At 43.6% G+C, this 26,331-nt stretch overlaps 1 protein-coding gene across 2 annotated transcripts in view; it reads right to left on the reverse strand.

Annotated features, from left to right (window-relative positions):
• The window catches only part of LOC121009464 (class II histocompatibility antigen, M alpha chain), a 34,806-nt gene that overhangs the window by 2,078 nt on the left and 6,397 nt on the right, over positions 1-26,331 (reverse strand). The window contains exons 4-5 of one of the 2 annotated variants that reach the window (XM_040442590.1): positions 13,487-13,768; positions 1,705-1,827 (exon numbers count right to left, since the gene is read on the reverse strand). In XM_040442590.1, coding sequence (XP_040298524.1) covers positions 1,715-1,827; positions 13,487-13,768 — 395 coding nt within the window. In that variant the 3' untranslated portion in view covers positions 1,705-1,714. Of the gene's footprint in view, positions 1-1,704; positions 1,828-13,486; positions 13,769-22,908; positions 23,091-25,287; positions 25,417-26,331 lie in introns of those variants that run through there. The other variant, XM_040442591.1, reaches the window with a different exon arrangement.

Genomic DNA, 26,331 nt, shown 5'->3' on the forward strand with positions numbered 1-26,331 from the left:
CCCCAGTTTACCTAATGGGTCTGAGCTTAGAATCGATCTAAAAAGTGTCACAAATTGGTGCAGTTTAGCGCAACTAGGGTTTCTACAATTTGTCACGACTCACTCGAAAAGAGGCAGTGGCTTAGTGGGAAGGACCATGGTTTTGTGGGAAAGGGACATGGGATAAAGGTTGTATTAGACAGCCTGATTCTGACTGCGATTGTCGTGAAGGAAGTGTTCCTCCGCGGTAATCGCCTGTTCGCTAGCAGAGGAGATCGCTCTACCCTTTACTGAATCATTGTTTGCCGGCAGCAGATTGTGATTAGACACAATGATCTGCCATCTGCAAACGATAACTTTTAAACCTGTCAAAAGATTTGGATTGCCCGATCATCGGGTAATCGGCAGCAGTATTAGACTGCCAGATGATCGCTAACAGGCATTACTACGAACACTCGTAAGAGATCGTCTGGCAGAAAATCTGCCCATCTAATACAGGCTTTGCGCCATTTAGCAAAAAAAGTCCATCATAATTCTGGTGTATAATTCTTTCTCAAGCTAAGCCAACAATAGTTGGTATAGTGTATGAAAAAGGTGTCTATTTCTGCACCAGATCTATCATCGAGCCTGAGCCCCCGTGATAAATCTGGTGCCGATCTAGACAGATAGTCTAAGGCCCCTTTCACACGAGCGAGTTTTCCACGCGGGTGCATTACGTGACGTGAATGCATTGCACCCGCACTGAATCCTGACCCATTAATTTCAATGGGTCTGTGTACAAGAGCATTGTTTTTCACGCATCACAGCTGCATTGTGTGAAAATCGCAGCATGTTCTATATTCTGCATTTTTCACGCAGCCCTGGTACCATAGAAGTGAATGGGGCATTTTTTCATTGATGGTTGCTAAGAGATGTTGTTTGTAAACCTTCAGTTTTTTATCACGCGCGTGAAAAACGCATCAAAGCGCATTGCACCGGCACGGAAAAAACTGAACAACTGAACGCAATTGCAGACAAAACTGACTGAACTTGCTTGCAAAATGGTGCGTCACGCTCGTGTAAAAGGGGCCTAAGTTTACTCCATCCATAGCTTTAGTAAACTTTCCCCATTAATTTCTGCATTTCAAAAGGATCAATTACACAAGGCAATTGTTCATAAGAACGTTTGTTCCTGATCATTACCCAATGTACATATGTCCAGCAATCAAATGACAAATGATCGAAGGTTCTTTTGTTATTGAACTCATCGTTCATACGGACATGGGAATCACTGTCGGCAGCACGTGGCATAAACAATAAAGCCGACTGTATTGGAACTAACAATTGTAAGAACGATCATTTGTCTGAACATACTGGATGATTGCTACATTGTAATGGAAGTAAAGGAGAACCAGTTGGCTCGTTACGGGCAGATAAGATAAGTGCAGTAGTTCTTAGATGTTTGAGCTTAATTATAATCCTCTCCCCTCTTCTACTGCCTGCAGGTTAAAAACATGGCTGCATGGACAGACTACATACAGGGTATGTTTGTAGTCTGTAATCATGGAAACACATAATTCTGCGGAAGAGCTGTACTCACACAACAATAGATTTTTAATCAAGTCTATTTGATAAGCTATTCGAAGGATAGGCCATCAACACCAAAATCCTGGACAATGTGTACGGTTAAAACCATCACATGGAAACAAGTGCAGGTTACGGACTGCAGTTACAGGAACAGAATACCTGTATTGTGCTAGTTCTTAGCCATCCAGAAGAAGAAGGCCCCCAAAAAGAGGATGCCGGAAAACACACCCATAATACACAGGAAATCCATCAGCAGATCAGAAGGGACTGGATACTGAGGAACTGAAAGTGAGGAAGAATTGATAAATACTCAGCATCTGTGTCTTCATATTTTTTACCATCAGTGTAGCAAGTTTATAAAAGAGGTTTGAAGTTCAAGAACTAGATATACTGAAACAGAACTTATCACACTCCCATGGAAATGAACAAAGGCCAGGTCTGATCCTTAAAGGGGTTGTCTCATCTTGACGTTCCCGGCCAGGAAACAGCAGAGTGCTCCGGCACTCAGTGTTTCAGTAGGTCCCATTGCGGTGCATGAGAACTATGGAAAGCTATGCGGTTTCTGAGTCAGGGAAACAGCATATCTTGCTGTACTACGCCTTAGTAACGGCTAGATGAGACATTCCTTTTAATTTCCCTGGGAGATAAGTACCACCGATGGTGTTTGATAGCCACTGTTTTCTTTTCTTAAAGGGTTTCTGTCATCAAAAAAATGGGTATTAAGCTGGCTGACATTAGCGATGTGTTAAAGAGGACCTTTCACCGATTATGACATTGTGATCTAAGAATACAGACATGGAGAGCGGCGCCCGGGGATCTCACTGCACTTACTATTATCCCTGGGCGCCGCTCCATTCTCCCGCTATTCCCTCCGGTATCTCCGCTCACTAAGTTATAGTAGGCGGAGTCTGCCCTTGTTCTTCTGTAGCGCTGGCCAATCACATTGCAGAACTCACAGCCTGGGAGAAAATAACCTCCCAGGCTGTGAGCTCTGCGCTGCGATTGGCCAGCGCTAGAGCAGAACAAGGGCAGACTCCGCCTACCATAACTTAGTGACGGAAATCTCCGCCTACTATAACTTAGTGAGCGGAGATACCGGAGGGCATAGCGGGAGAACGGAGCCCAGGGATAATAGTAAGTGCAGTGAGATCCCCGGGCGCCGCTCTCCATGTCTGTATTCTTAGTTCACAGTGTCATAATCGGTGAAAGGTCTTCTTTAACCACCTCCGGACCGCCTAACGCAGATTCGCGTTCCGGAGGTGGCAGCGCTGCGCACAATCACGCATATACGCGTCATCTCGCGATGGCCGGGATTTCCTGTGAACGCGCGCACACAGGCGCGCGCGCTCACAGGAACGGAAGGTAAGAGAGTTGATCTCCAGCCTGCCAGCGGCGATCGTTCGCTGGCAGGCTGGAGATGTGTTTTTTTTAACCCCTAACAGGTATATTAGACGCTGTTTTGATAACAGCGTCTAATATACGTGCTACCTGGTCCTCTGGTGGTCCCCTTTGTTTGGATCGACCACCAGAGGACACAGGTAGCTCAGTAATATGTTGCACCAAACACCACTACACTACACTACACCCCCCTGTCACTTATTAACCCCTTATTCACCCTTGATCACCCCTGATCACCCCATATAGACTCCCTGATCACCCCCCTGTCATTGATTACCCCTATGTCATTGATCACACCCCTGTAAAGCTCCATTCAGACGTCCGCATGATTTTTACGGATCCACTGATAGATGGATCGGATCTGCAAAACGCACACGGACGTCTGAAAGGAGCCTTACAGGGGCGTGATCAATGACTGTGGTGATCACCCCATATAGACTCCCTGATCACCCCCCTGTCATTGATTACCCCCATGTCATGATCACACCCCTGTAAAGCTCCATTCAGATGTCCGCATGATTTTTACGGATCCACTGATAGATGGATCGGATCCGCAAAACGCACACGGACGTCTGAGTGGAGCCTTACAGGGGCGTGATCAATGACTGTGGTGATCACCCCATATAGACTCCCTGATCACCCCCCTGTCATTGATCAACCCCCTGTAAAGCTCCATTCAGATGTCCGCATGATTTTTACGGATCCACTGATAGATGGATCGAATCCGCAAAACGCACACGGACGTCTGAATGGAGCCTTACAGGGGCGTGATCAATGACTGTGGTGATCACCCCATATAGACTCCCTGATCACCCCCCTGTCATTGATCAACCCCCTGTAAAGCTCCATTCAGATGTCCGCATGATTTTTACGGATCCACTGATAGATGGATCGGATCCGCAAAACGCACACGGACGTCTGAGTGGAGCCTTACTGGGGCGTGATCAATGACTGTGGTGATCACCCCATATAGACTCCCTGATCACCCCCCTGTCATTGATTACCCCCCTGTCATTGATCAACCCCCTGTAAAGCTCCATTCAGATGACCGCATGATTTTTACGGATCCACTGATAGATGGATCGGATCCGCAAAACGCACACGGACGTCTGAATGGAGCCTTACAGGGGCGTGATCAATGACTGTGGTGATCACCCCATATAGACTCCCTGATCACCCCCCTGTCATTGATTACACCCCTGTCATTGATCACCCCCCTGTAAAGCTCCATTCAGATGTCCACATGATTTTTACGGATCCACTGATAGATGGATCGGATCCGCAAAACACATACAGGCGTCTCCCTGGAGCCTTCCAGGGGGGGTGATCACCCCATATAGACTCCCTGATCACCCCCCTGTCATTGATCACCCCCCCCTGTCATTGATCACCCCCCTGTCAGGCTGCATTCAGATGTCCGTATGATTTTTACGGATCCACGGATACATGGATCGGATCCGCAAAACACATACGGACATCTGAATCGAGCCTTACAGAGGGGTGATCAATGACAGGGGGGTGATCACCCCATATAGACTCTCTGATCACCCCCCTGTCATTGATCACCCCCCTGTCATTGATCACCCCTCTGTAAGGCTCCATTCAGACATTTTTTTGGCCCAAGTTAGCGGAATTATTATTTTTTTTTCTTACAAAGTCTCATATTCCACTAACTTGTGTCAAAAAATTAAATCTCACATGAACTCACCATACCCCTCACGGAATCCAAATGCGTAAAATTTTTTAGACATTTATATTCCAGACTTCTTCTCACGCTTTAGGGCCCCTAGAATGCCAGGGCAGTATAAATACCCCACATGTGACCCCATTTCGGAAAGAAGACACCCCCAGGTATTCCGTGAGGGGCATATTGAGTCCATGAAAGATTGAAATTTTTGTCCCAAGTTAGCGGAAGGGAGACTTTGTGAGAAAAAAATAAAAAATATCAATTTCCGCTAACTTGTGCCAAAAAAAAAAAAATTCTATGAACTCGCCATGCCCCTCATTGAATACCTTGGGGTGTCTTCTTTCCAAAATGGGGTCACATGTGGGGTATTTATACTGCCCTGGCATTCTAGGGGCCCCAAAGTGTGAGAAGAAGTCTGGTATCCAAAGGTCTAAAAATGCCCTCCTAAAAGGAATTTGGGCACCTTTGCGCATCTAGGCTGCAAAAAAGTGTCACACATCTGGTATCGCCGTACTCAGGAGAAGTTGGGGAATGTGTTTTGGGGTGTCATTTTACATATACCCATGCTGGGTGAGAGAAATATCTTGGTCAAATGCCAACTTTGTATAAAAAAATGGGAAAAGTTGTCTTTTGCCAAGATATTTCTCTCACCCAGCATGGGTATATGTAAAATGACACCCCAAAACACATTCCCCAACTTCTCCTGAATACGGCGATACCAGATGTGTGACACTTTTTTGCAGCCTAGGTGGGCAAAGGGGCCCATATTCCAAAGAGCACCTTTAGGATTTCACAGGTCATTTACCTACTTACCACACATTAGGGCCCCTGGAAAATGCCAGGGCAGTATAACTACCCCACAAGTGACCCCATTTTGGAAAGAAGACACCCCAAGGTATTCCGTGAGGGGCATGGCGAGTTCCTAGAATTTTTTATTTTTTGTCACAAGTTAGTGGAAAATGATGATTTTTTTTTTTTTTTCTTACAAAGTCTCATATTCCACTAACTTGTGACAAAAAATAAAACCTTCCATGAACTCACTATGCCCATCAGCGAATACCTTGGGGTGTCTTCTTTCCAAAATGGGGTCACTTGTGGGGTAGTTATACTGCCCTGGCATTCTAGGGGCCCAAATGTGTGGTAAGAAGTTTGAAATCAAATTCTGTAAAAAATGACCAGTGAAATCCGAAAGGTGCTCTTTGGAATATGGGCCCCTTTGCCCACCTAGGCTGCAAAAAAGTGTCGCACATCTGGTATCTCCGTACTCAGGAGAAGTTGGGGAATGTGTTTTGGGGTGTCATTTTACATATACCCATGCTGGGTGAGGGAAATATCTTGGCAAAAGACAACTTTACCCATTTTTTTATACAAAGTTGGCATTTGACCAAGATATTTATCTCACCCAGCATGGGTATATGTAAAAAGACACCCCAAAACACATTCCTCAACTTCTCCTGAATACAGAGATACCAGATGTGTGACACTTTTTTGCAGCCTAGGTGGGCAAAGGGGCCCACATTCCAAAGAGCACCTTTCGGATTTCACTGGTCATTTTTTACAGAATTTGATTTCAAACTCCTTACCACACATTTGGGCCCCTAGAATGCCAGGGCAGTATAACTACCCCACAAGTGACCCCATTTTTGAAAGAAGACACCCCAAGGTATTCCGTGAGGGGCATGGCGAGTTCCTAGAATTTTTTATTTTTTGTCACAAGTTAGTGGAAAATGATGATTTTTATTTTTTTATTTTTTTTTCATACAAAGTCTCATATTCCACTAACTTGTGACAAAAAATAAAAACTTCCATGAACTCACTATGCCCATCAGCGAATACTTTGGGGTCTCTTCTTTCCAAAATGGGGTCACTTGTGGGGTAGTTATACTGCCCTGGCATTCTAGGGGCCCAAATGTGTGGTAAGGAGTTTGAAATCAAATTCTGTAAAAACTGACCAGTGAAATCCGAAAGGTGCTCTTTGGAATATGGGCCCCTTTGCCCACCTAGGCTGCAAAAAAGTGTCACACATCTGGTATCTCTGTATTCAGGAGAAGTTGAGGAATGTGTTTTGGGGTGTCTTTTTACATATACCCATGCTGGGTGAGATAAATATCTTGGTCAAATGCCAACTTTGTATAAAAAAATGGGAAAAGTTGTCTTTTGCCAAGATATTTCTCTCACCCAGCATGGGTATATGTAAAATGACACCCCAAAACACATTCCCCAACTTCTCCTGAGTACGGAGATACCAGATGTGTGACACTTTTTTGCAGCCTAGGTGGGCAAAGGGGCCCATATTCCAAAGAGCACCTTTCGGATTTCACTGGTCAGTTTTTACAGAATTTGATTTCAAACTCCTTACCACACATTTGGGCCCCTAGAATGCCAGGGCAGTATAACTACCCCACAAGTGACCCCATTTTGGAAAGAAGAGACCCCAAGGTATTCGCTGATGGGCATAGTGAGTTCATGGAAGTTTTTATTTTTTGTCACAAGTTAGTGGAATATGAGACTTTGTAAGAAAAAAAAGAAAAAATAATAATCATCATTTTCCGCTAACTTGTGACAAAAAATAAAAAGTTCTATGAACTCACTATGCCCATCAGCAAATACCTTAGGGTGTCTACTTTCCGAAATGGGGTCATTTGTGGGGTGTTTGTACTGTCTGGGCATTGTAGAACCTCAGGAAACATGAGAGGTGCTCAGAAAGTCAGAGCTGCTTCAAAAAGCGGAAATTCACATTTTTGTACCATAGTTTGTAAACGCTATAACTTTTACCCAAACCATTTTTTTTTTACCCAAACATTTTTTTTTATCAAAGACATGTAGAACAATAAATTTAGAGCAAAATTTATATATGGATCTAGTTTTTTTTGCAAAATTTTACAACTGAAAGTGAAAAATGTCATTTTTTTGCAAAAAAATCGTTAAATTTCGATTAATAACAAAAAAAGTAAAAATGTCAGCAGCAATGAAATACCACCAAATGAAAGCTCTATTAGTGAGAAGAAAAGGAGGTAAAATTCATTTGGGTGGTAAGTTGCATGACCGAGCAATAAACGGTGAAAGTAGTGTAGGTCAGAAGTGTAAAAAGTGGCCTGGTCTTTCAGGGTGTTTAAAGAGGACCTTTCACCGATTATTACACTAGGAACTAACTATACAGACATGTAGAGCGGCGCCCGGGGATCTCTCTGCACTTACTATTATCCCCGGGCGCCACTCCGTTCTCCTGCTATGTCCTCCGGTATCTTCGTTCACAAAGTTATGGTAGGCGGAGTCTGCCCTTGTTCTTCTGTAGCGCTGGCCAATCGCATTGCAGAGCTCACAGCCTGGGAGAAAAGAACCTCCCAGGCTGTGAGCTCTGCGCTGCGATTGGCCAGTGCTAGAGCAGAACAAGGGCAGACTCCGCCTACCATAACTTAGTGACTGAAATCTCCGCCTACTATAACTTAGTGAGCGGAGATACCGGAGGGCATAGCGGGAGAACGGAGCGGCGCCCGGGGATAATAGTAAGTGCAGTGAGATCCCCGGGCGCCGCTCTCCATGTCTGTATAGTTAGTTCATAGGGTAAGAATGGGTGAAAGGTCCTCTTTAAGCACTGGGGGCTGAGGTGGTTAATGTCAGCTGAACATAACTGTATTAGTAACATCTCCCTGCGTGGCGCCGTTATTGATAAATTAGTACTTTTATAATATGCAAACGAGCCTCTAGGAGCAGGGGGGCGTTGCTCCCAAGAGGTGCGTTCTCTCACCTCTTGACATGCCCTGCTAAAGTTGATTGACAGGGCCAGACATCGTTGGGTCTCCTCCAGCCCTGTAAATCCCGCAACTGCGCCGTCCCGTTTAGTATTCAGTGCAGGCGAAGTGAGAGAAGGACGCTCACTGCGCCTGCGCCGAATACGTCACAGTGCTGCCCGGAAGTGAAGACAGCAGCAGGTGAGCGTCCTTCACTCACTGCGCCTTCACCGAATACTAAACGGGACAGCGCAGGATTTACAGGGCTGGAGGAGACCAACGATGCCTGGCCCTGTCAATCAACTTTAGCAGGGCTTGTCAAGAGGTGAGAGAACGGAGTCTCTAGGTGCAGGAGCAATGCCCCCCTGCTCCTAGAGGCTCGTTTGCATATTATAAAAGTACTAATTTATCAATAACGGCGCCACGCAGGGAGATGTTACTAATACAGTTATGTTCAGCTGACATTAACACATCGGTAATGTCAGCCAGCTTAATACCCAGGACTGTCTGTACAGTGAGCCTGCAGTTAGGGCACTACAGCCTTAGGCCTCTTTCACACTACCGTTTTTTTTTTCCGTTTTGCGGTCCGTTTTTTGCGGTCCGTATACGGAACCATTCATTTAAATGGTTCCGCAAAAAAAACGGAATGTGTTCCATATGCATTCCATTTCCGTATTTCCGTTTTTCCGTTCCGTTGAAAGATAGAACATGTCCTATATTTGGCCGCAAATCACGTTCCGTGGCTCCATTAAAGTCAATGGGTCCGCAAAAAAAACGTAACACATACGGAAATGCATCCGTATGTCTTCCGTTTCCGTTCCGTTTCCGTTCCGTTTTTTCTGAACCATCTATTGAAAATGTTATGGCCAGCCCAATTTTTTCAATGTAATTACTGTATACTGTATATGCCATACGGAAGAACGGAACGACGGAACGGAAACGGAAACACAACGGAACCAAAAAAACGGAACAACGGATCCGTTAAAAACGGAACGCAAAACACTGAAATGGACATACTGTAGTGTGAAAGAGGCCTTAGCCTCATACCGACACAGAGCAATATGTATTATCATATAGGGGTAGGCTAATACATTATATATGTGAAATAAAGCTAAAAACAGTGCCATGATGGGAATGTTATAAATAATGTAATAAAAAATGTAAAAAAAATAACAATCCCCCAAAATTATTTCTATTACTTAGTGTACACACTAAATCAAAAAATATACGTCAGGTTCCCACATGATCATAATAACCCGAGGAATTAATTATCACATTATTTTGTGTGAAACATGCACAGCATTAAAAAAAAAGTTAAAAAGCCAAAAATTGCTTTTTTCTATATTTACGCAGCAAAAAAGTTACAGAAGTTACACTGTAGTTTATATTTACCCACAAACAATTAGAAAAAATATTATAGCATTTCTCCCACATGATAAAAAAAATGATAAAGTTATGGCTGCTGTAATACAGGCAGGGGGAAAAAGGGCTGGTCATTAAAGGGGTTCCCCAGGAATTAAGATAATAAAATGACTGAAAATATTTAAAATATTACTTTATTATAAATATATTCCCAAATACCTTTAATTAGTTATAATGGCTCATTTTGTCTAGGGAGCAATTAATAGGAGAAATAAAATGGCCACTGTCTTATTAATACACAAAAAACCTGTCCTAATCACACAGGACAAGTTACTTCTCAACACTGAGCTAAAGAGCTGCCTCGGCCTCCTCTCTGCTTGTCAGGGATTATGATTTTGAATACAGCTGATAAGCTCTTCAGCTGAATCTTTGCAGGAATGGAGTTCATGAGGTGACATGAAGTACAGAGAGGAGGTTGTATGCAGTCTCCATTACCACAGTCTGTCCTGTCCATCCTCTGTACTTTTTGTCTCCTCGTGAGTTCCAGTCCTACAGATATTCAGCTGTATTCATTAATCATAATATTGTACCCGACGAGTAGGAGATGAGGATGAGGTAGCTCTTTAGCTCAGTTTTCTGAAGTAACTTGTCCTCCTGCGTGAATAGGACAGGTTTTGTGTGTACAAATAGGACGGCAGCCATTTTATTTCCCCTGATAATTGTTCCCTACATAAAACAAGTCATTATAACTAATGAAAGGCATTTGGGAATATATTTATAATAAATTATAATATTTACGTATTTTCATTTTCTTCATTCCCAGAGAACCCCTTTAAGGACTTTCAAGTCTGGTCATTAAGGGGTTAAATAGCTCAGACGCTCAGCTGACTTTAGCCACCAGTAATGATCGAACTTGACCACCAATTGCTGGGCTGCACCTGAACTTGCAACTTGGAACAAAGCAAATCCAAGTGCAGCCCGGCAAGTGTCAATAAAGCACAACCGTTACCTGCAGCCGCTAACACAAGTGTAATTACAACCTAGAAATGACACAATCTTATAATTAGATCCTTATACAGTTAAAGGGGTTCTCCAGGATTTACATACTGATGGCCTATCCTCACAGAGCTAACCGGAGCTCTGGAGAGTGCTGCAGCCTCCTCATAGCTTATCAAGCACAGTGCCATCCATTGGATAGTGGCTGTACGTGGTATTGCAGCTGAGGCTCATTCATTTGAATGCCATGTGAGGCCTTAGCACTCACGGAGCGTCGCAGTTTCTTCATACAGCTAATCTGCAAGTGTGTCGAGACTCGGACCCCCACCGATGTGATATTGATTCCTTACCCTGAGGATAGGCCGGCAATATCAAAATCCTGGAGAACTCCTTTAAAGATGTCTACAACAGCATAAAATAAGATGACACATTGTGAGGACTTAAATCACAAGCCCAATCCCTGCAGGACAGTTATCAGTAGTAAAGACAAATCTCTTTCTCGTTGATTCACATTGTATCCTGATTTTTACAGGTCTTTTTAGTGTCTGGTATAGTTAAGCTACACCACTTTTTGTTAATGTAGCATAACCTCTCTTCCCGTTGTAACTAACAGTATGAAAGGGTTCTTCTGTCTTCTCTTTCATATCCCAATGGAGTATCAAATGCTTTCTGGATCACGGCTGATATGAATACTCTGCATTTCATGGCTTCATTGCAACTCAAAAGCTGTGAGGATGAGGACCTGAAGCCTAAAGGAAGGTGTCATATCTCTTTCCTAAAGTGAACAGAGCAGGTTCCCTTTCAGTAAAGGCAGCATACTATGGGGGCAGGTCTGCTCTCCTTTTAGGGGGCAAATTTACTAACACCATAAACCAATCTAAGAATAAAGCCTGCTGGCTTAAGATGCACATGCCTCTTCAGAGTGTCAATGTGTCCTTCTTCTGAAGATCCAGACCTGCACAGTGATGTAGACTCCACATGATGCCATTCAGGACCAGACCATCTTTATTATGGAATAATATTTCTGTTTGTCTTCATGACCACATCTCACAAAGAAGATCCATGAATTGAAGGTAGTTGGTCCAAGTCATTACTATCTGATTTGTTTTAGAATTAAAAATACACAATTACACCAATAAGGAGAAGGATCATAGAAAGGTCAGTACGACTCGAGCACCACATGCAGAAAGGGGTGCACCTAACTGTTCTGCTGCTTGGGACAGAAACTGAAATCGGAGCCTTGGCATAGATTTCAGGTGTAATTCCTGATAGGGAATTTAGATTGTAAGCTCCATTAGCGACAGCAAGAGATGATCATCTGTAAAGTAATGCATTGTGTGTGAGCACTGTCTTCACAGTTGCCTAGGAGACCATAATGAGGCTGGATCTCATAGGCTTTGTGGAAGGCATCATCGGGCTGCCTTCTCAGTCATCGGGTCCCAATCACGCCCCCAGCGCGGGGACCCAATGGGGATGGGGAGGGAGCCGGAACAATCAGCAAGCCCCGTGTATGCCGCTCCAGTGCCCGTACGATCATTTTGACGTACTAGTATGTCATGAGTCTTCAAGGCACTGGCGGCCATGACGTACTACTACGTCATGGGTCGCCAAGGGGTTAATGTTCAGGTGCACTGACTGTGAGAAAATGAACCAAATTTATTATGAAGCATGCACATTTTACTCCAACCAGGGGCGGACTGGGAACTTATAGTGGCCCTGGAGAAAATACTAAAAGTGGCCCCCATTGTGTTGGCAGGGCTAACACAAGTAGGCAGGGCCAGAAATACCATATTGTGGCACATTATACCACACCCAAAGAGCCAAATACCACAGTCCATCACAAAATACACCCAGCAGCACAAAATACATCCCCAAAAACGTCCACTGGCCAGCCGTGAGGAGTTTTCAGGAGGCCCCCTGGGCACCGGCCCACCGGGTGTGTTCTCATGCTCCTCCTATTATCCACACAGCATATGATAATTTTATGCCGTTCAGACAAGTCCCTGTACTATAATGCTCTTACACAGGGAAGCAAGTTCTGGTGAAAGACCAGTTTTAAAGGGGTTGTGCACATTTGGCAAGGGACTTGCTTACCCGCTTCCTGATGTTGGCTCCTGGCTCCTTCGCTTTTTGGCCTCTGCTAGTCTGCTCTGGTCCCTGGATGTAAAGGGTCATGTGGTGGCCACGCAAGGGTAGCAGGTCACTGCTGCAGCCAGCATTCGGTTCCAGCAGAGTCAAACCAGAAGTTTACATCCAGGGACCTGAGCAGACCAGCAGAGGCCGGAGTGCGCAGGAGTCAGGATTGGAAAGCAGGTAAGTATGCTTCCCTTTGCAGATCTGCCCAGAAGGGGGCATTTGTTCGACCCCCTCCCGAGATGTGTACAACCCCTTTTAGTGAAAGAGGTTAACTGTTTGACAAAGTAAAATTGTTACAAGAAATGGTATCAATTTTAAAAAGAGAAACTATTACCTGCTAAATATGTTCGGGTGGTCCCCACCAGTCTTTGTTTATTTTCCTAAATGGATATTGTGCTATACCAACACGTGTCTGCTGCTCCGATCACTAGCCTCCACGGTGATGCTACCATGTACGATATGTGAATGCTGAGCGAGTGATTGGCTGCAGCGTTCACATGCATCATTTCAAGAAAATAAAGGTGCAATTAATTACATATTTCAGAAAAACGTTGAATCTGGCAATAACCCTCTATTCCTGAATGAAATAAAGTATTTACACTCCGTGCCTATATGACAGTGAAGTACTTACACCAGTACTCTGTAATAGTTCGGTTATCTCCTGACAATTGTACTTCACAAGAGTAGACTTCATCGTTCTTGGGAGTGACATTGAGATAGGAGAACACCTGGAAGGACAGATCACTCATAGCAAAATATTTTGAGGAGATTAATGATCTTGTCAGAACATCCATGTTCTTCTTCCAAGTGATGGTCACAGCCGGGGGATAGACATCGTGAATGGAACAGATCAATGTGTTTTTTACACCCAGTTTCAGAGGATTTGCTGTAAAAACCGTCACATGTGCACCACCTAAAAGAAGAAGCACGGATAAGACATTGTATGTAGACAGTGACTGAAGCATTTTTCAAACTCTAGACAAATTATGTGACTTTAAGTCGAAGTATACTAGAATTCTGTGGTACAGGATAAAGTCCAGTGTGGATTTTGCTGCATGGTGGCTTCGAGGGTAAGCACTGGTGCCTTAGAGCTTTGGGGTCAAATCTGTCCAAGGTACAACATCTGCATGGAGTTTTGAGGGGGATGTGGACAGATATGGTTAGAATATGCAGGGATAATACAATGAATGAGACAACTAAAAAATTTTTAGTCCCTGAATAACCCCTTTAAAAGGGTTCCTGTTGAACTTCAGAAGGTACTGTGGCTCTCTTAAACTAAAAGATCCATGAGGATCCCTACAAACTGACCACAAAAAATCCATATTAATTTGCAAATAAGGAAGACCCATTTGATATCTAACCTATGGCTTCAGGAGTAATATCTTCAAGTGCTTCAGTAAGCGCTTGTCTAAAACGATTACATAGCTTCACATGGGAGAATATCGTTGAGGGGTCAGGAAAAGCCTGGTCGCGCCACTTGTCAAAGTCTTTGATCCAAGGAGAAACGGAGTTATCGCTAAAGTTATAACTGAACATTTGATCTTCATCAAACATCTTGAGAAGCCCTGATGATGGCTCGTTGGGCTGACAAAACAACACCTGACTCAATAAATGACCATCATCTGAAAAAGACAATATAAAAGATAGAGGTGAAACTGACGGGGAGACTCAAATCATTGTACAAAGACATAGATTTCAAACAATTTACAATATATAGAAGTTTGATATATTTCACTAGCGGAAAAGAGATCCCGGAAAAAAGGTGCCTAAATTTTTTTGGCTGAGATTTAATTTTTGGGATTGTTTTCCATGACTTAGCCAATAAAAACAATGTGCACTGTACACTATTTTATAGTTTGGGTACAGAATAGTTACATAACCGAAACCATGATGCAGATTAGAATAGAACCTAAAACATTTTGACAAAAATGAGTACAAAGGAAATGTACAGTATATGGACCTCTTTAAATGCAATCTTTCACCATTCAATAAAGAGCATGTACTGTATACATTTGCTAATGACAGTACCACCTGGTCTAATTGGCTGAGAGGCTACACAAGGTCAGCAGATGCAGAATATATGTGGAACATGTTCTCCCTGAATTCATGTGAGGCCTTTTTGGCACAAAGAGAGGTATTGTATGGGACAGACATAGTATGGACGTGGAGCCTGCTCTCCCTTAATGGTTTTGGGTTTGCTTGGCACAGAGAGAAGTATCATATAGAGTAAGTTATCTTCCATCGTCCCATCACCTTGCCGTGGTGGATGGGCTCAAATGATATTTGCTAAGTACTTCATATTCATTTTATTTAGTACACATAACATTAATTCCTATATTCGATGTTTGCCGAGTGCTGTTGTATTGTGTTTGCTTCTACATAAGGTCATGACCATGGCACTTGTATGCTAAAAGGAGAGGCAGCCATCACTATATGGTGCCTCTGAGCTAATCAGATTAGGAGGTGCCATGATTAGTAAACGGCTTGGACTTTTGAAAAGCAATCAAGAGTTCAAGAAACAGAACCCAATGCGGCACAGTTTAAAAGGGTTATGTCTGTAGAAAGATTAATTGATGGTCTATATGGCCCCACTGTCCTGATCAGGAAGTTAAAAGGAATTTTATGCCCTCCTTATAGAAACCGGTATGTTCTACCTTGTCGATAGGGATCACTTGACAGGTCTCACAACGGCTCTACAAGTAAAGCTGAACATACACCTTGGATAGCTTTTAGCTTAATGCTCAGAGGGTCAATTATGAAACAGAAATATGCTTAAATTAGCCATATTTCTGCCGCAAATTTAGGCACAAAGGTCCAATGCGCCACAATCTGCGACTTCTCGCCACTCATGCCAGGTCTAAAAAAGTTGGCGTGGTGTGGGTGGGAAGGCGGATGGGCCGGCAAGGCAGCTGTCTTACATTTAGAAGCGGCGGTAGATCTGCTGAAGTTATGTAGATGCCAGCGCCTCTACATAACTTCGGCGGATCCACCGCCAGATATAGGGCTTATTAAGAACGGTGTCTAAAATGCCGGTCTTAATAAATGTACTCCTCCGCTGTATTTAAAACTGTCTGATCACTGGGGAAAATAATAGTGACAACAGGCTCAGAGTACCGTATGTAAAAAAAAAAAAAAAAAGAGAACAGATACCTCATCCTTGCCAATCCCATTCTCTGCTTTCTTAAAATGCCCCCTCAGCCAATCACTACCCGCAGTTGTGACCAGCCTCAGGCATTGTTCACATTTCCAGGTCCATTTGACAGCCATGGGAAAATCTGTGAAGATGTCCGTTTGATCCGCGCGTCTGCTTTTAGCCCTCCGTGTGTCATCTGTATTTCACGGACACTGCTCAGCTGAAAACTAATTCCCAGAGAATCTCCTACCATAGGTCATTGAAAACCGGACCAAACATGGATGCCATCCGTGTTGTGTCAGTGGTTTTTCATGGTCGCATAGACTTCACTGGGCGTTTTTGGTCCACAACACAGACCAAAGTAATACATGTCCCCGTGATATTTTTTCACTGACCCATGACCAGTGAAAAACTACTGATGTGTGAAAAAACACATTAAAATGAATGGAAACGTGTGCTGTCCATGGAAAATGCAGATAGCACACGTCCGTGAAAAAACGAAATGTGAACGAGTCAGTGATTGGCTGGACAGGCATTTCTTGTGTGTGAAGACAAGAACCAGGAAGGGGAGACCAGCTGGGACCCAGACAGGGTAATGTTCTGCAGCTTTCCTGCCCTCTCTTAATATTGCGTCAAACTTTTGTAATTCCTATTGACAAAAATAAACTAATCGATCTGCATTAAATTAGGGCCAACACATGGAAGGAGTATTGTCACTTACCGCAGTGACCAAGCGTGGCCAACAGGGGGAGGAGTAGCACCAATGTATTGAGACTGTCCAGGGATGAGCGGAGCCACGCCATGTTCATAAACTCTTCCAAGTAGGGAGTGAGGGCTGTGTATGGCTGCTCCGTCAGTGAGTTCCTTCTACAACCGATGCAGCATTTATTGAGCAAACTCTACAGCATGGCGCTAGTTGAGTGATGCATGGGGCCCAGTCATTCCTGTGCACAGCTTCTAGGCTCGCGAGCAGCTTATAATTATTATAAAGGTGATTTAATCCAGACCAGGATTCCTTTAGATCATGTTTTCAGTCTTTTCCGCAGTCAGGAAGCTACGAGTGTATGATTTGCTTGGTGTCTGTCACTTCTGCATTTTTCATACTAGCAGTATAGGACCAGCTGATATGGCCACAGCTGATATGGCCAATACGCATATTATGCTTCATACTGACACCTCCCACCAATAAAAGAGTTCTGCCGAGTCTCTTCATTTGTTACTAGGTAGACTCTTTGCTTAGACTGCAATTACTGTTCATGATTAGAAAGATGTTTGCATTTTTATTGACTTTTTAGTTTTTTATTATATATCTAAAGGAATGTTCCCTGGTATACTGTTCCATTACTATAAAAAAAAGCACCAAAATATAAAGGAATAAATGTATAAGTATGAGAAATATGGTTATATAGGGCTAAAAGACCAAGTCTACTTAGCAGGTTCTTAGCAGGTTCTAAGGATAAAAATGAGAGACTAAAAAAGAAGCGAGGGGTGCCAACATGGCACCAGATGTATAATACACACACCTGAGATAGGGTGATGGATTCAAAGATGGAGGGTCCAGCAGTAGGAAATGAGAAATGACAGCACTCCGCCAGAAGGTTCAGTCCCCACCAGAGGGTACCACAATAGAACAGATATGAACAACCAAAAAATATACTACAGGAGGCACCAACTCAAACCAAAGATGTAAACACCCAAAGAAACAAGTACTCACTCTACCAGGGAGGTAGGTTAGCCAGATAAAGTGCTAGAGTCTTTCAAACCTTTCACTCCCTTGCCAACGTTGCATGTAGATCTCAAATCACAGCTTGTCCAGAATGGAAGTTAGGACCTCACTTGCGATAATGTATTTATTCAAGAAGCTCTTGAATAAAGACATTATTATTATCACAAGTGAGGTCCTACGGAGTGTCAGAGAACCTAGAAGAAACCGACGGAAACACAGGGGCAACATGAAAAGTCTGGCCCAGATTTACTATTTGTAAAGTTGGTGTAAGCTTAGAATAGCTGTCAACTTGCATCATATTTATCATAGGGGCTCAGACTGAATGATGTAGTGCAATAACAGACAGTTTACTCTGACTCTATACTAAATATTGGTTGGCTTATTTTGAGTTAGACTTTTAGGCTGTGAACCCTGTGGGGGCTCATTTTTGCAGGAAGATCTGTAGTTTTTATTGATACCATTTTGGAGTGTCTGTGACTTTTTGATGAAGAAATGGCGAATCGGCCATTTTGATACTTTTTTCCGTTACACCATTCACCGTATTAGAAAAATATTATTATATTTTAATAGTAGGGGCATTTTCGGACGCAGCGATGTCCATCATGTTTATATTTTTTTATTATTTATGTTATTTTTTATTCTAAGGAATAGGGGTGATTTAAATTTTTATATTTCTTTTTTTTTAACTTTTATTAATGTTTTTGTAGCAACTCTAGGAGTCTACAATGTCCACTACTTTGTTTTTAAATAAATTATTTCTATACTCCCATAGGGTGTATAGTATTACATGAATTCCTGATTTCTTATGTTGGCCTGCTGTTGACCTGCTGACCAACATAGAAATTGCAGCTCTAATACGCTGGGTCTCTTCAGAGAGACCCAGCCTATTAGAATTTATTACTGACATCCCTGAACGCCGCATTGGGATGCCGGTATTAACCCGGAGGTTCGCCTTCCAAGTTTTTCACCCTTTAGATGCCGTGATCACACTTGATCATCGAAAGGCTGTAATGACCGTGATCGGCAATATTGCCAGTCGTCAACATTAGCCGCGGGCATCTGCTGTTTAAAAGAGCAGAGACCAGCCGGCTATGGTCCCGCTGCAGGAGCGAACGGGTTAAGTATTCTGTAAACCTTTTTTTCTATTCTGCCGTCAAACAGTACCACTTTGTTTTTATAAGCCATAAAACCCTTTCACTCAATTCGAATGACAATTATGGTAATAATAGAAAACTGGGTTTCCCTGCATGTTCTTGAGAAAACCAACCTGTAGGCTGAGAATAAACACAAATATTTGCCTTAAATGCGACTGTTAGTCCTCTTTGTAGCTAATGGCTGGTTATAGAGGAAGTTCAGTGCATCCGCAGCCTCATCTACAACCAGCCAGCCAGAGGCGTAGCAATTAGGGAAGCAGGGGAAGCGACTGCTTCGGGGCCCGGCGGGGAGGGAGGAAGCCCGTGACAGCACACTCACCCCTATAGAAATTTCTGTTTGCATTCGAATTTATATAATAAATGCATCTAGATTGGATGGTCTGTGACATGAATGGCTCCACCAAAGACATCTGTCCTGAAAATTGGACATGAAAAGCAGCATATCTGCGTAGGACAGTAGCTATATATCATTGCTCAGACTCTTTTATAAATTCTCCTAGTGACTTTATGCTATATAACATGTCACCATAGGAAACGGCTCAGTAAATCATGGGGCAGATAGGCTGGCCCTATACATAAGATAGCTGTCGGTTGATAGCTATCACATGCAATCTGCTCATATATATTGACTATGTTCTCCATAAGAAGAGGGGGGGGAAGCCTCTGCCAGACTTTTTTAGCACTGTTGTCTGCAATACTGGAAAGTATGATGGATGGAAAAACACACCTGCTGTAGCTACCCAAGAACAAAAGGATTGGACAGTCCAAGTAGCCTGATCCTCACCGCCCCCGACATCTGCTGTCAGGTGAGAGTTGGGAAGTCACATAACCGTTAGATGGCCAGCTGGTCCAGTGGAAGTCGACAAGTTAGACAGATATACATCTAATGTGTATTTCCAGTTTAAGACTAAAGTGGGCCATGGGCTGTATGAAGAAAATGGGTCCCTGAAGTTGTAAAATGTTCTGATACTAACTGCATAGACATAACAAAAGAACCAAGCTTACCGCATAGATACCATGACAGAACAGAGCCTACTACATAAATGCCGTACAAGAAATTAGCATACTACAAAACCGAAACAAGTTTAATAGAGACAGAAACAAAATCAAACTTACTATATAGATAGTGTACCAGAACCAGCTGACTACATAAACATGGTTCCAGAACTAAAGGTGCATTTAGACGCACCAATAATCGCCCAGATTACTGGGAACGACCGTTCCTGCGAACGGTCGTTCCCGATTATTCACACACATACCTATTCACACACATACACCTGCACGCACACACAGCAATAATCGTTTACTTAGACACATGGTAACACAAAGCAGGTCTTCTTATAAACATGTGTGGCCATAATTTAAGGCTAGGTCTACACGACGACATTTGTCGCGCAACATTTTGTTGCACCAATGTCGCGCGACAATTTTTATAATGGCAGTCTATGGTGTCGCACTGCAACATGCAACATGCTGCGACTGCGACGCAACAGTCGCAGAAAATCCATTCGAGATGGATTTTTCTGCGACTGTTGCGTCGCAGTCGCAGCATGTTGCATGTTGCAGTGCGACACCATAGACTGCCATTATAAAAATTGTCGCGCGACATTGGTGCAACAAAATGTCGCGCGACAAATGTTGCGCCCTATCTGTCGCGCGATTTATTGTCGCGCAACAAATGTCGTCGTGTAGACCTAGCCTAATAGTTCTCTCTTCTACCCTGCCATTGTTATTCTACGTACCCGAAGATAGAACCATTAAGAACAGCATATTGGATTTTGTTTTATTTTTGGGCCAAAATATCTTTCTTTTTTTTTATTATTATTCTGAGCCCAGATTTAAAAAAAAAGGAAATTAAAAAGCAATTTGCATCAAAGTCACATAAAAGTCAATTGAAATCACGTGGAAATTGTTACAGTGTAGCTTTAGGAGTTGCAGATACTGAAGAACCACACTTCTCAGTGACTTGTTGAGAGTTCTCCATAGATCCTGGCTCCATAACGCAGGTCTGGTGTACGGTTGCAATTCACACCTTATTCCTCCACCACGTAGGGCTAACACCTTCTCATTATATGACAGCTGATGACATCATAACTACCACCCCACGGTGATAGTGCCAGAGCCAACTGTTGTCTGCAATACTAGAAAGTAGGATGGATGGAAAAACACTGCTAGTGCGGCCTGCCGTAGCTCCGCTATGGTGGCCTTAGCAAAACTTCAAACTCACGTACAGTCTATTAGGATGGTGAGTGGTTTAGGAGGCCATGGGAAACCCAGAGGTCTTAGGACCAGGCAGAAACTCAAACCACCCATATCAACGAGGACCTGTCACTGCTCCTGACATGCCTGTTTTAGTAGCTACTTGCATTCCTTGTGTAACACCATTTCTGGAGCATCTATTCTTATGGCTTCATGCTGTGCCATTCCTTTATTATTTCTACTAGAAGTTATGAATGAATTGCTAGCAGTCTGCAGTGAGGCCTCTTTCACACGGGCGAGTTTTCCGTGTGGGTGCAATGCGTGAGGTGAACGCATTGCACCCGCACTGAATCCGGACCCATTCATTTCTATGGGGCTGTGCACATGAGCAGTGATTTTCACTCATCACTTGTGCGTTCCGTGAAAATCGCAACAGGGTCTATATTCTGCGTTTTTCACGCAACGCAGGCCCCATAGAAGTGAATGGTGCTGGGTGAAAATCGCAAGCATCCGCAAGCAAGTGCGGATGCGGTGCGATTTTCACGCATGGTTGCTAGTAGACGATGGGGATGGGGACCCGATCTTTATTATTTTCCCTTATAACATGGTTATAAGGGAAAATAATAGCATTCTTAATACAGAATGCTAAGAAAATTAGGGATGGAGGGGTTAAAAAATAAAATTAAAATTAAACTCACCTCATCCACTTGTTCACGCTGCCCGACTTGTCTTCTTTCTTCATCTTTGAGGACCTGGGAGAAAAGGACCTTTGGTGACGTCACTGTGCTCATCACATGGTCCATCGCCATGGTGATGGACCATGTGATGAATGCAGTGACGTCACCAAAGGTTCTTTTCTCCCAGGTCCTCAAAGAAGCAGAAAGAAGACGAGCCGGGCTGCGCGAACAAGTGGATGAGGTGAGTTTAATTATTTTTTTATTTTTTTTAACCCCTCCATCCCTAATTTACTTTCTGTATTAAGAATGCTATTATTTTCTCTTATAACTATGTTATAAGGGAAAATATTAAAATCTACAGAATACCTAACCCAAACCCGAACTTCAGTGAAGAAGTATGGGTTTGGGTCTGGGTACCACATTCAGTTTTTTCTCACGCGCATGCAAAATACATTTTACTCGCGCGGAAAAAACTGAAGAACGCAACGCAATCGCATACAAAACTCACCCCACTCGCAGGCAAAATCGCATGATTCTTAGCCTTGTGAAAAAGGCCTAAGGGTACAGAGGGGTGGTAACCAGTTGGGGGGGTGTCCCTGCACAGACTCACTTACTGCCTGCAGACTGCTAGCAATTCATTCAGAAACTTCTAGTAGAAATAATAGAGGAATGGCACAACATAGAGCCATAAGAATAGATGCTCCAGAATTACTAATAGGCCTCATGCACACGACCGTTTTTTTTTGAAGTCCGCAAAACGGATTTCCGTTGTTCCATGATCTGTGAACGTTTTTTCTTCTGTGGGTCTTCCTTGATTTTTGGAGGATCCACGGACATGAAAAGTGAAAAAAACCTAAGTCAAGTTTGCATTGAAAATGATAGGAAAAGCGGACACGGATCACGGACGCAGATGACTATCTTGTGTGCATCCGTGATTTTTCACGGACCCATTGACTTGAATGGGTCCGTGAACCGTTGTCCGTGAAAAAAATAGGACAGGTCATTTTTTTTCACGGACTGGAAAAATGGATCACGGACGCGGAAGCCAAACGGTGCATTTTCCTATTTTTCCACGGACCCATTGAAAGTCAATGGGTCCGCAAAAAAAAATGGAAAACGGAACAACGGCCGCGAATGCACACAACGGTCGTGTGAGGCCTAACACAGGGAATGCAAGTAGTTAATAAAACAGGCATGTCAGGAGAGGTGACAGGTCCTCTTTAAGATCTACTATTGGTAATTAATTATTGGAGGTCTGGGAATCAAGTCACGTAATGATCCAGGCACTACGAAAAATCCAGGCACTACAGTCTTCAAAAAGGATCCGAAGAAGTAAAAAAATCAGTCTGAAGGGAACAAAGCAAGAAAAATACAGCGTTAATGAACAATATTTATTTCCACGGGAACAGTCCTACAGAAATCCCCCAAATCATATAAATGTGATGAAAAACCATTATCTGAATCTAATGCTTTATAACCTATTTATATTCTGTTGTTCCTCTACTGCTTACAGGTTAACAACCACTTTGCATGGCCCCATGTAGCAAGTGATGCATTCCTTCACGACATTCACTTGCTCTTCAATTAAAAAGACCGCTGACCGCTGCATTTACACGCAGCGATCTCCTCCACGGTATGGGGAGCAGTGTTTGCTAATGCCATCGCTCGTCCCCATATGGAATCATTATTTGCCAGCCGAAGATCACTGTTTAGACGGAACGATCTGCTGCTGCTGTCTAGCGATGATTTAGGTGACGGCACCAAAGATCTATTATGCGCTAAACAACCGGTTTGCTTGTTTATCAGATAATCGGTGGCGCCTTTACACATGCAGATTATTGCTAACGAGCACCCATACGAAACGATAATCCGCCCAAACATAGGGGAATGTAAAGGTCCCTTAAGAAATAGGGGCAGATGGACTAGAGCGGGGATCAACAACCTCCGGCACTCCAGCTGTTCAGAAACTACAACTCCCAGAATGCTTCATTCACTTCTCTGGGAGTTAGAAGAGCAGCCACGCACGTTTGCATGCTGGGAGTTGTAGTCTCACAGCAGCTGGAGTGTTGCTGATCCCTGGACGAGAGTAATGGCCTATTTATATATGCAGATAATCTGTCCATAAGATACAGCATTTTCGTTTGGTGCTCGTTAGGGATGAGCAAACTTGTGTTTTCAAGTTCGGCATACAGGTTCGGGTTCGGGTTATCTAATCCAGCATAGACTTCTATTATGACTTAATGCAATATGGAATGTCTCCTCTAGGCTTCTGTGGTGCATGCCGTCATAGAATTCCGTTATGGTCTGTTGTAGCAGAATCCATAATGGAATTCTTAGATACCCCGAACCCGAAACTGTATGCCGAACTTCAAAACACAAGTTCGCTCATCCTTAGTGCTCGTCATTTACCATAAATGGATCAGTGATCATTAAAGGGCTTCTCCGGGCTTTTAATATTGATGACCTATCCTCAGGATAGGTCATCAATATCAGATCGTATGGGAACGATGAATGGGACGGTTAGGTGTAATTACACCTGCTCACCGCTGCAGGTTTTTCCGTTCCATTGAAAGCTAGAACATGTCCTACTATTGCCCGCAAATCACGTTCCGTGGCTCCATTCAAGTCAATGGGTCCGCAATAAAAAAAAAACGGAACACATACGGAATGTACTCCGTATGTCTTCCGTATCCGTTCCGTTTTTGCGGAACCATCTATTGAAAATGTTATGCTCAGCCCAATTTTTTCTATGTAATTACTGTATATGCCATTAGTGATGGACCCGTGGCCCCGCTAACAAAAAATATAACATGTCCTATTCTTGTCCGCGCTTTGCGGGCAAGAATAGGCATTTATATTTAAGGCTGTCCGTGCCGTTCCGCAAATTGTGGAACGCGCACGGACGCCATCCGTGTTTTGCGGATCCGCGATTTGCGGACCGCAAAACACACCACGGTCGTGTGCATGAGGCCTAACTGCTGAGGATTTCCAGAGTATCAAATCTGCAGCAAACTTGCAGCAACTCCACAATAATTTCCACCACCAAATCCATTCCATTTGGTGCGGATTTTGCTGCTGCAGACAATCCTCAATGTAGCAGCTACGTGTTGTTAAGTCGTAATCTGACCTTATGAAGAAAAATTAAAAACAGCTGTAAATGTTTTCAAATACCCCTCCCCCCAATCCCGCTGATCCATCATGGAAGGTCAAGCGGTTTCCCTATCTTTGATTACAAGCAGCGGCATGTTATCACTGTAGCCCCGATCATCGATGGGAGGAAGGCACGTGGCCACTGAGGCCACTGATTAGCTGCAGCGGTCATACGTTGGCCTCACAGGGGTGGGCACCACTAGAACTTCTGTCATGGGGTACTATAGTGATTCATTCAGTTTTTTTGTATTATTAGGCCTAAAATAGTTGCTGCTTTTTAATCTTTTTTTTAAAAAAAGTTGGATGATCATTTAAATAAATATCTACAGTTCTAATTATCATACGGTAACAAGTACAAGGATCAGATATTAGTACAGGATGCCACCAGCTTACCAATATTGCGCAACTTCTTAGCAAAACACAAGAGAATGAAACCCGCAAGGAGGAAGATGATGCCGAGAGAGAAACCCAAACCACACAGGACGTTCTCCATCAGATCAGAAGGTATTGGATACTGAGGAACTGAAAGACAGGAAGGATTGATGAACACTCAGCATCAGTGTCCTAACATAAAACCGCACTTCATTTAATTTACAGGATCTGTGTAGTGAGTATATGAAAGAAGACGTTGGAGAAGTAGATATACTGAAAGCAGAACTTAGCAAACACAAGGTTCTATAGGACTGAGAACAGTGCTAGGCTGTCCCTGGCAGTCACATAGAGTCTGAATGGAGTGGCAGTGCGCATGCTCGGAGGGACACAAGACCCCTGTTCCTGTGATTGGTGAAGGTTCCAGAGGTTGAACTCTCACCTGTGGATAGGTGATAGTTCTTTTTTACAATGGCCAGTAATAAAGTTTTAAAGAATTCCAGCTTTCGTGAAGTCACAGTCAGGTATATGAGCCCATTCACAGCTACTTTACATGGATGTGGTGGTCCTACAGAGGACCTTTCACCGATCCTGACATTGTGAACTAAGTATCATGACATATACAGCGGCGCCCAGGGATCTCACTGCGCTTACTATTATCCCTGGGCGCCGCTCCGTTCTCCCGTTATGTCCTCCGGTATGTTCGGGGACTTGGTTATAGTAGGCAGAGTCTGCCCTTGTTCTGCTGGGCGTCTCCTTCTTCTAGTGTAGCGCTGGCCAATCGCAGCGCAGAGCTCACAGCCTGGGAGGTTTTTTTCTCCCAGGCTGTGAGCTCTGCTCTGCGATTGGCCAGCGCTACAGCCTAGGAGAAGGAGACGCCCAGCAGAACAAGGGGAGACTCCGCCTACTATAACCAAGTCCCCGAACATAAGGACATAACGGGAGAACGGAGCGGCGCCCAGGGATAATAGTAAGTGCAGTGAGATCCCTGGGTGCCGCTGTATATGTCATGATACTTAGTTCACAATGTCAGGATCGGTGAAAGGTCCTCTTTAAGGCCTCATGCAC

This window comes from Bufo bufo, chromosome 8, assembly GCF_905171765.1.
Source record: "Bufo bufo chromosome 8, aBufBuf1.1, whole genome shotgun sequence".
NCBI classification, from domain to species: Eukaryota; Metazoa; Chordata; class Amphibia; order Anura; family Bufonidae; genus Bufo; species Bufo bufo.